Here is an 11,569-nt window from a genome sequence, read left to right on the forward strand (position 1 = left end):
ACTTGTGGAATATAATACTCCAGATTTCTACGCACAGAAATACAGAAGGAAACTTATCTATGCTTATTTAACCTATAGGGTGTTCATACAGACCCTATACATACATACATACAGCTTCTGATCGAATTTCTCCTTCCTTAAGAAACTAACTCATAACCATGCAAAGTAACCCTTCTCACTTTACATTTTTACCTGATAGCAGCCAAATCTACCGTTCTGAAACTATTTTCTGCTATTCCTATTTCCATCCCACTTGAGTCTGCTTTGGTTAGCCTAGCCATCTGGCCCCAATGAGTTCTTCTCTTCCCCCAATTCTCTTATTAGTTTTTCTTGTTTCAAGGTTTTAGATTTCCTCATCATTACTTAACTTGCTCTGAGATGGATATTCACAACTCTGAACTAAGAAAAAATATAGAGTGCTGTAGGAGGTGTTGGAAATAGAGGGCAAGGAGCTCTGCGATGAGTGGACAAGACTCGGGATGCACAGTAGTTGGATACCTATCTTTATTTTTCATTCAGCAAATACATATTAAGTGCCTAGGTGTATTTTGTAGAAGACTGCAGTTCCTTTAGTGGAGGAGGCAGATAAAGAATAAATGAATATCTCATCTAATGTCAGATTGTGTTGAGAGTAATGAAGAACTAGGAATAGGAAAGAAGGTAAAAAGAGAAAAAGAGTGTAGTTTTGTTTAGGTGATCAGACAAAGTCCCTCAGAGAAGGTGACATTGAAGTAGATGCCTGAAGGAAACGGGAGTGGGCCATCTGGATGAGAATTCATTTATTCAACAAACATTTATTTAGTGTGTGTTTATTGAACACTTTATACATGATGCCAAACACTGTTCTGTGAGTTAAGGATACAATTTTGGTGGAGAGGCAGGAACCAGACAAAACTCCCTACTCATGTGCAGCTTATTTTCTTGTAGGGAGTCTATTTCAGGGGAAAACGTTTCAATTGAGAGAACAGGAAATGCAAAGACCCTGAGACGGTACCATAATTGGCCTATTCTGGGAAGAGCGAAGAGGCCAGTATAACTGGAATGAAGTAAGCAAGAGGGTCAGTGATAGATGAAACCAGAGAGTTAGCCAGAGCCTAGATCATGTGGAGCCTTTGGATTTCACTCTAAGGAGGGCAGAAAACCATCGAAGAGCTTCAAGCAGAAGAATTGACATGATCTGACTTAATTATTGAAGAGAGAATTATTTTGGCTGCAGTGTGTAACAGTTAAGGAGAGAGATGAGGTGGCTTGTACGAAAGAGTTAGTGGAAGAAGTAGTGAGACTTGGTCAGAATCTGGTCCTGTTTTGTAGGTGGATACATCAAGATTTGTTGATGGATTTTTTTTTTTAGAAGCAGTGTATAACACTCAGAGGAGTCAAGGATGACACGTATCTTCTGGAGAATGGAGGTGCCATTACTAGAGATGGATAAGACTTTTAGAAGGGACACATTTGAGGAGGATCAAGAGTTCAGTTTCAGATATGATAAATGTACTAAAGGTGAGAGAGAAGTCAAGGCTAATCTATAATTTTGAGCTGTTGGCATATGGATGGCATTTAAAACTATGGGACTAGATGAAATCATCTTGGGAATAGAACATAAGTTAGAGAATCTGAGGACTGAACTGTAGAGCACTGTGGTGTTTAAAGACCAGGGAGAGAAGGACAGACTAGCAAAGAAGTCTGGAAAGTGGCCAGTGGCATGGGAGAAAAACCAGGAGGGTATGGTGTTCTGGGAACTAAGTGAAGAAAGTTTTTCAAGATCAGCCATGTAGTGCTACACATCAGTTAAATAAAATGGGTATTCAGAATTGACTACTGGATTTGGCGGTAAAGAGGCCACTGGGGACCTTGATAACTTTCTTTGGAGTGGGACCAATGAAAGCCTCATTGGAATGGGCTTGAAAGAGAACAAGAGGAGAGGAAATGAAGACTCTTATCATCTCCATCAATTAAGCTAATTGAGAGCCTGTTAATGCCAGAAGGCATGCCAGGGTCTTGAGATACAAAGATGATGAAGTTGGTCCCTGCCCTCTTGAGGTGGGAGATAACTGTGATAAAGTGCACTTTATGCCGCATACAGACAAATGTATATGTGTTGATAACATTAACACAAGTAAGATACTAATTCTCCTTGAGAAAGTTATGGAAAGGAGATGAATATGATCTCAGGCTTAAAAAACGAAGAGAGAGCTAGGCGGACGAGGAGAAGAGAGCTAGTAAGACAAGCGTGTCTGTAGAACAAGTGTAGCAAGTAGGCCAATGTGGCTAGACCTTAGGGCTCTACAAGATTACCTCGAAATGCAGCTGGCAAGATAACATGTCAGTTGTAAAGAATAATATCATGGTAACAGGTGTAAGCTTTTTCCTGTAGGGAGTGGATAGTCATTTGAGACTTTTAAACTAGGAAGTGGTGTCATCATGTCTTCATTTTAGAAAGATCGCCTGGTATTATAGAAAAATAAACCAGTTCACTGTGAGAGTAGAAACAGAAGAAGCTAAAGTGGGAGGTCTCTATCAGGGAGCTTTTAGAATAGTCTAGTTAGGAGTGCTGTGGTCTTGGTCCTGATGAAGTAGTGACATGAGGAGAAACAAACTAGAGAGGTGTCTGTTTAGGCATATGATGGAGGTGAGGAGGAAGGAGACTCATGAATGATTCTGTGTCTCTCATTTGGGCAGTCTGGTAGATGGTGATTAAATAGCCACTGAAATTAAATTAAATAGCACAGGCAACCAGTTGGTGCCAAACAGTATGTACTTTTGTGATTTTTTTTTTGCAGGAGTAAGGTGATTATTTTCTTTTTTAATAGAAAGAAATAAATAATGGAGCTGCAGCATTGATTAACTTGCATAGTTCCCTTATTTTGATTCTCCCTAGAGAAAGCACAATTGTTCTCAAAATAACTTTTAAATGCTAATTGAGTAATTAGAGATTGAAAAGAGATATCATTAGTAGAAGTTAGGATATATAAAAGAACTAAAGAAGAATAAAACCATTTGCTGATTTGAAAGGTTTTATGTTTTATTTCCATTTTGTTAAATTTATAAATCTAACTCATACTTGCAGAGTCCTATGCATTTGATGTCTCTTATTCACAAAGAAAATGTTGAAGGTTTGTGACTCTGTAATTGATTTGAAACGTAATCTAGATTTACGTTTTGTGCACCAGATTTTTTGTATCCAAATCTTGTGCTGTTTTTCTTTGAGGATCTTTTAAAGCTCAACGTACCCTGGTTTGGGGGCATCCCTTTTCTTTTATTCCCATTAACCATCTTCTTTCTCATCGATAATCCATCCCTAGACATATACAATACAGTTGGTTCTGTTTCACTACATTCTGGTCCTGCCTTCTTGAGTTTATACCAGGGTTACCTTGATTTAGGAATGAGTGTGAGATGGTTGCTCATATCATAATTTTAGATTTTACCAGTTTAGTTAACAAGCAGCAGTCTCTTTTCCCTCATTTACAAGTTCTTGAAGGGCATCTCACTGTTGTCTCTATGAAAATATGTCAGTTCATAAAGATTCCTTCTGTTGGCCAACTTTAGATCATGCACAGATAACAGCATATAGAGTTGGATCATTTTTATTTAGTATACAAGGGAAAGTTCCAGTAGTTAGAAAATATGAAAAGAGGAAAAAAGGAATAGACAGTAAATGTAATTAATGTATGCCTAAGAGTATTTTAATTATAGTTCCAATTTTTGTCAGATCACATTGTTTATTGTTATTAGATTTGCTGTTTCAGGTTGTGTGTACATGTGTGTTGTGTTTTCAGGAAGTTTCAGCTGATCCTACTGCCACACTCACAGCAGCAGAAGAGAGAAAGGAGAAGGTACCGAGCCCACACCTCAGTCACCTAGTGGTTTTGACATCTGGGGATACATTGTATGGGCTGGCAGAAAGAGTGGTAGCCACGGAATCCTTGTAAGTTGTCAAAAACAGTTGTTTTGTCATTAAATATTTAAGAAAGGTTATAAAAGTAAACATTGTATAATTAGACTTCTAGCTGTATACATCTTCCACTTATATCATTTACATATTTCTGAGAAGTATATCCTAAAATAGATTACTAATCGACTTTTAAAATTGCATGGTTGGTTTTCAGTTATATAAACGGAAGGAGGGAAATTTTTAGGTGTCAGTCACTAACAACATGGTCCTTACTTTCAGTAAAACTTTAAAAAAGCACGTTATAGTATTCTTTCTATTTTCCTATCAAATTGTGATTCTAGAGAAACTGTAGTTATGTTGTCAGTTTAGTGTTAAATATAGTTGACCCTTGACTTCAGCAAGAATGCTTCCTGACCTTTAGAAACCCCCTAATTTTTAATACAATTAGAGCATACAACTTCTTCCATGAAACGCAGTCAGAGTTTTGTGTGCGTAACAAAAAGTGAAGAAAAAACAGTGCCGCTACTGACAGTCTTCCAGGCAAATAACCTGAAGTTCACATGTATGTCTCAGCCAAATTAGTTTTTTGCATATTATAAATGTTTGGGTGACTTCTGAGAAGTGTCAGATGTTAAATAACTTTTAAATGCTAATTGAGTAATTGAATGGGATCTTTAAGAGAAATCCTTTCAAAAAATAGTGCTGTATTCTTTCTTCAGTCTTTTATGTTATTTGTGCTCATATCTTACATGCAAAGCTACGTGACTCTACACCTTGGTATCCAGATTAGCTCTTCTAAAGTCACCCTTCTTCTCTCTCAGCTCAATTCAGGGATAAACTCAGCATTAGATTTTGTGTAGATTGTAAGTGTGTGTGTCAAGTCGTCATACAAGGTAGTTCGCTAAAGTGGAAAATAATTTTAATTGTCAAACTTTTGCTTAGAGGTCTGAAAGATGACATATACAAAAGTATTGATAGGTTCTAACTCCTGCATTTTGTTTACATGATGGATTATTTATTTCCTTTAGGGTATTCTTGGCCGAACAATTTGAGTTCCTTCAGCCACATCTGGATGCTGTGATGCCTGCAGTCAAAAAGCCCTTTCTTCAGCAGTTTTATTCTCAGGTCAGAGATGGTCTTGTGTATTATTTCAACTGTGAGAAAGATAAGACTATCGCACGTCATTTAGTTTTCAGTCTTTTGTTTTTTTAACTGGTGGTCATTCTCCAAATCCCAAGAGAGCTAGATTCGAATATTTGTTTATTCACCCCTGAATTTCCTGTATTAAATAAATACTTTTTGAGCACCTCGTAAAACTTTTAGTCTACTGAGAAAGAGCCAAATAATACTGTATTCAGAGTAAAGTATGAAAAGAAGAAACAAACATGGCAGTGTATTAAACCCTGAGCACAGGAAGAAAGGGAGTGTACTTGGAAGTAGGTTGTCTAGAAAGACTGTCTGGAGGAAATATGCTTAAACTTGACCAGCCAGGTGAGTGGGTAGTATATTCCAAATTAAAGCAAGGGCTTAAATGAAGAGCAGGTGAGAGGGAACATGGTACATGGGAGCAGCTGAAGACAACTCAAATTGTCAGAGCAGAGAAGAGGGCTGGTAATGGGAAGGATGCCGGAGTGATAACAGGAGCCACATGATGTACAGCACTCTCAGCCAGGAGTTGTACTTTATTCCGAGGGTACTGGGCAGCTACTGGAGGATTTGAAACAAGTGAGTGGCATGAGCAGGTATGTGTTTTAGAAAGAGTACTTAGGGGACAGTGTAAAGAATGAACTTTGGTTGGCAAGCCTTGAGGCATGGAAACCAGCTTAAGGACTGTTAGAGAAATACAGTTGAGAGAGAATGGAATCTCAAGGTGGGGTAGTGGGAATTGAAATAGAGAGAAGTGAAAGAATTTGAGAAGTATTTGCTAGACTGCATGAATATCTGTAGCTCTTTTATAGTTGTAGTGCCTATGGCCTCAAGTTTATTGAATGTCTCAAAATTATGTGTAGTTAGAACTTTGCCCTGCTAATTATTTTTATAATTGAAATACCTAGATGAATAATGCTTTATTTTCTGATATGATGAGTACTAAAAATAAGAACAAAATATTCTTTATAAATTTGATACTTTTAGAAAATATTTGTTTTCATTTCTTGGAATTTATTTCAGACAGTCTCAACTGCCAGTGAACTACGCAAACCAATTTACTGGATTGTAGCTGGTAAAGCCATTGATTATGAACAGATGCTGCTCCTGATGGCTAATGTGAAATGGGATGTAAAAGAAATTATGTCACAGCACAACATCTATGTAGATGCATTGTTAAAGGCAAGTACTCTGGGAAACATCTTTCTTAAAAATGATTAAAGAGAACTATTCTTACAATTGCCATAGCTCTAAAGTAGTGGGATTATAGTTACAGTATTACCTCATTTCTAGCATCATGGTATTAAAGTCCCTGAATTGGATTGGGCTTACTTTCTGAATTTTGTGTTCTTTAGACCCAAGAATACTTTGTAGATTTTTTGTTTTGTTCACTAATTTCCCACTTTGAGTAAAGTTTAATTGGCGTATCTTGGCTGACTTTCATATCATCTCAGTAGCCATGACTGTCATGACATGAATATATTCCTGTTTAATTAGAAGATATTTCTGCAGTAGTGGATGTTCATTAGCAGGAGACTGTGCCCCTGATGACTCTAAGAGAGCACCATTTCTGGAGCACCCAGGCAATTTCAATTGGGAATTTTAATTTGAAATGTAAAAGATAAGTGTAATTTATAAATAATCACACTCTCTTTTTTGAACAATTATATTTCTGAAAAGTTAACTTTTTTTTACGACACGCTAACCATAGTACTCATAGGGATGCAAGAAAGAGACTTTGGACTCAGTGAATATGTGTACTAAAAGGAGGCAGCTTGCTGCAGTTATTCTTAATTCCAAGAAACATTAATGTAAGGAAAAAAAAAAAAACAGTGTTATTCAGATTATTAACCTGAACCCAATTTTTAGCAACTTAAAACCTTTCATAAGGAAACTTTTATGATAACTTTTGTTCTATTACTTTTCCAAGTCCAAACCTTTAGGTAAAAGCAGTCTGCACTGTTGCTTCAAAAGACTCATAAGTAAAATGGTTTTATTATCCATTTAACAACAAACATTCTTGAACACGATTTTAGCAATGATGGAATGTCATTTTACACAGTAAGCACATAATTTTATCTTTAAAATATTAATGAAAAGTATTGAATCATGACTCTTGAAATCCAAAGCAGACTTTAGTGAAGCATAAATATAGGAAATACTACTGCTCTGCTAGATTCATGAAATGAAAAAGATGAAGAGCAATTGTTAGCTTTGATTTTCAAAAGTAAGCGTATGGTTGAAGATGCACTTTTTTTCATAAATGATTAAAAGCAATTAACTATCAAAAATAAATTTAAAAAAATTCTGATTTAGGAAGTAGCAAATGGTAACACAATAATCATTATATGGTAGTTTGGTGATTATCAGATTAGATTTTTTTTTTTCCTACATGTTATTAGAAAATTAGAACATGTCAGTCTTGTTAAACATTGTGTAGCTCTCTTTTGAGGAAACTGAAGAAAAAATGTCCTTTTAAACTTTCTTAAATTTATTTGAAATATATTGTCAAGGAAGGATCAAAAGCATTTACTTTTGTAAATTAATATATTTAGAAAATATTTCAAAGAAACCAGAGATACATTTATTGAAGGGTGAACCATCTGCTGCTTTCATGTTGGAATTGTCTAAATTAGTTATGTGTGTTTTTATTTTTAGTAGAGTGGTATCATAAAAGTTACTAATAAGTAATAAAAATGTTCAGTTTTTCTGTAGGTAATATAAAATATTTTGTTTTATTTTATCCTCTGTACTAAAAATTTGCACCTATTACATGTCTTTCGAATCTTTTGGCATATAATAATTTAGTTTCTAAGAATACTTAGGGAAGAGAATAATTTATTAGATTGTTCTGTAAGGAAGATAACCACAAATTACAAATAGTTCACTTTGAGTTGAAAGCTTATTAAGAATATATTTTTAAAACTGGGTTTCTCGAGGATATTTTTAAAGACTTAGTTTATTAAGCCCTCTTAATCCATACTGAATCATAGGAAAATTTGAAATGTAAAAACATTTGAACATTGTTAGTATTGTTTGATCAGTTAATGACACTTATTCCCTTTGAGATGAAATATAGTATACACACTGTATTAAAACATCATTTATTAAATTCGATATACTTAAACCCTCACACTAAGTTTAAATTTAATGTCATCTCTTTTTGTTTTACTTTGATTGATTCTGAGTCTTTCTAAATCTTCTTTTTTTTTGCCACTAAGATGGGAAAGGAATGTGACATTATAATTATATTCACATATAGCTATGATTTTTGTCTTCTTAGGAATTTGAGCAGTTTAACAGGAAGTTAAATGACGTTTCTAAGAGAGTTCGGATACCTTTGCCTGTATCTAATATACTTTGGGAGCATTGTATACGACTGGCTAATAGAACTATTGTAGAAGGGTGAGTTTTTCATGAAAGCATTATCTGATTTTTCAATAGTAAATCTTAACATATGAATAACATTATATGTTGTCACTAATGGATGGAGAGAATAGGTAGAGATAGTGATAAATAGCAGATAACCCCATAATAATTTGGGTTTGACTTTGGAATATGATTAGAGACAAAACCTTAAACTCCATTGTGTTGCCTCTGTCTATGCTTTCTTGTTGGTGACCTAGAACCAGCTGGTGGAGGTAAGGAATGTGGCATCTAATCGTTATCTGAAAGTTAAACTAATGTTAATTACCTAATGGTATGATATTAATGCTGATACATAACATTTATTGAGCACTATGTGTCATTTTCTGAACCAATGACTTCATAGGATTATATCATCAAAACCTAACATGAATTCTCCTTGATGACACTGTTGTTCTTACTGTTATATCAATGAAAAAACCTAGCTTCAGAAAATTGAGGCTTAAAAAGGTGAAATAACTTGTCTAAATTCACAGTTTTTAAATGCAGAGACGATTTGTAAACTCCTGTTTTCTGATGGCAGAATGAGTCCTGCTAACCACTGTATTACTGTTAGTAATATCATTATTATATCATTGTAAACTGTATAAATCTTTCTTATGTTGACTTCACAGATCTATCGGTAATAATGTTCCCACTTTAGAGACCCTGCTTACTGCCCATACATCTAGGAGACAAGTAAGAATTAGTAATACATTTACAGTATTCCTGGGGAGCAAATCACTATTTCAGAGGCCATTCAGAATGATCTAGAATTGCACATCAGTTGGATTTTCACACTACCATTTATCTGATTTCTCAGCAGTTTTTATTAGTTATGAAAAAGAATGTATTAGAAAGTGGGAAGGTGACAATGACAAGCTGACAACAATCTTGCACTCTGTATTGAAACCAACAGTGCTAAAAATCACAAAATGGCTGTGTCAACAATCCTGACCAAAAAAGTATTTTTAATAAGTTTGTTTAATGAAGTAGAAAAATGAATAAGAAATATTATATTTATGTATAATATACTTTTTATTTTTAAAAAAAGATTGGTCACCTTAAATGATATAAACTTTACTTTTCTTGGAAATGAGGGGGAGTACCTCATTTTCTCCATCTTATCTATGATTGAAAAACTGAGATACTGACTTATGAGTAATAAAATATATGTGAGGGTTAATATATTCATTCTTATTACTGGTTAACCACAGGACACACCATTTTTCAATAGTGTGGGGTATTAGAATAAGTCTATAAAATGTTTTATTATGAAAAATATGTATATACTTTCTACACTTATATTCTAGCATTTTTTAGCTTTGTCGAATGTTCATGGAAAAATTATTTTATTTTCTCTGTATCAAGTAGCTACAATATTGAACAGTTTTATGAAACTAAGATTACTTTGGAGTATTCATAGCTTAGTTTTATAAATAATTCTTGGTAGCCAAATTAACTGGAATACCAGTTCAACTTTCCTACAGGTGATTATTTTAATTGAGTATGGAGAATTTTAGAGAGCAGCAAAGATCCTTAGAAGTTGTTTAATCTTTTTGCTTTGCAAATGGAGAAATGGAGGCCCAGATAGGTAAAATCACTACTGAGTGACAGGGTACAAACACAACTTAGTCTTTCTAACTCAGAGCTCATGCTCTTTTTTTTGTAACCTCAAGGAGAAGCTATCCAGTTTGGAGTTAGAGAAAAGTTTAAGAACCTAAAGGTTGCTTTTTCTAACCATCCCATCATTTATGTTTCTTCTATTATTGTGTATCTTAGATATGCCAATGTCAAGAAATGTAGTAATGAGGGTCGTGCCTTGATGCAATTGGATTTTCAACAGTTTTTAATGAAACTTGAAAAACTAACAGATATTAGACCCATTCCTGATAAAGAATTTGTGGAAACCTATATTAAAGCCTACTACCTAACTGAGAATGACATGGAACGCTGGATCAAAGAGCACAGGGTGAGAGATGGAAAACAGTTAATTAAGTTTTTATTTCTTTTCCTTTGTTCTGTTCCTGTCTGGTATATCATGTAATTCAAAGTCATGAGAGTGAAATATAAAGAAACATTTGCTTTTTTAGCATGAACTACTCAGACCACGTCTTTACCATTTTCACACTGTATCTGTGCAATGCCCTTTGCCTAATCAAATCTTTTTGAGACCTTTGTAAACTATAACAGTAATTATCTGGAAGGACAGTCAGAGTCTGAACATTAGCTATGGTTTGTCCTGCACCTGTGATGAAAGGAAAGGTTGAAGTTGGTTAACATCAAAACAAATTGAATACAGCAACATTGAAATGATTCACAAGCTAAAAATCTTATAGCCCTCAACAATGAATGAATTGATGACATCATGAACACACTGACATGTAGTAGTGATGATTGAATATGTTGATATTTAAATGGCTAAATGTAACTTCAGCCTTCATTAGATTTTACCTTAAGTATAGATGAGATTATTTTTCTTTTGTGTAGATACTTAGATAAGTAGAAAAATACTATTTATTAAGTGTTATTTAAGATGCCGAATTTTTGACACAGTTCAAATCAGCATATCTTACCAGAGCATAATTGATATGGGGAGCTTTTCTGTATGATTGTTACCTCATTTGTCTAGAAAGGCAATATGTGAAGACAAATTTAATGAAAATATGAGAAAGGTTAAAATTATTACCAAATCTTATTTCTTCAGTAACTCTAGCATTCACATTTATTTATGGTATAAACATCAGTAAAAGCTAGATAAATTTTTATTTCATTTGATTGGGTAAGGTAAGGAAATAAGGAATTATTTATATATATCAGGCTCATCTTTTTGATTTCAACACTCTGGAAGAATGAAATGACTATTAGCCTGGACCATTAGCCTGAGTTTTGTGTACATGTGCCTACATGTAGGTCAGTTTCAGATCTTTCAGAGCAAAGTAGCAATGTACATATTTTCAGTGATTTCAGAATTGAGAAAAATGTGACTACTTTTAGTCCCACTGACCTCTTACATCTGAGAGCCAACATGCTAAACTCAGGTGAACTGCTGAGTGTCATTAGGATCCATTTAGTAAAGTAAGCTGTAAACACTTCGGGGTTCGTGCTGAGGATGGGATCTAG

At 34.5% G+C, this 11,569-nt stretch overlaps 1 protein-coding gene across 7 annotated transcripts in view; it reads left to right on the top strand.

The window, feature by feature from the left end:
• VPS50 (VPS50, EARP/GARPII complex subunit) overlaps window positions 1–11,569 on the top strand; it is a 110,317-nt gene that overhangs the window by 96,908 nt on the left and 1,840 nt on the right. For 6 of the 7 annotated variants that reach the window (XM_025046865.1, XM_006911903.3, XM_025046869.1 and 3 more), the window contains 5 exons: window positions 3,780–3,928; window positions 4,924–5,020; window positions 6,065–6,223; window positions 8,325–8,446; window positions 10,229–10,418. In XM_025046865.1, coding sequence (XP_024902633.1) covers window positions 3,780–3,928; window positions 4,924–5,020; window positions 6,065–6,223; window positions 8,325–8,446; window positions 10,229–10,418 — 717 coding nt within the window. Of the gene's footprint in view, window positions 1–3,779; window positions 3,929–4,923; window positions 5,021–6,064; window positions 6,224–8,324; window positions 8,447–9,081; window positions 9,236–10,228; window positions 10,419–11,569 lie in introns of those variants that run through there. The other variant, XM_025046868.1, reaches the window with a different exon arrangement.

This window comes from Pteropus alecto, unplaced genomic scaffold, assembly GCF_000325575.1.
Source record: "Pteropus alecto unplaced genomic scaffold, ASM32557v1 scaffold21, whole genome shotgun sequence".
Classification (NCBI taxonomy): Eukaryota; Metazoa; Chordata; class Mammalia; order Chiroptera; family Pteropodidae; genus Pteropus; species Pteropus alecto.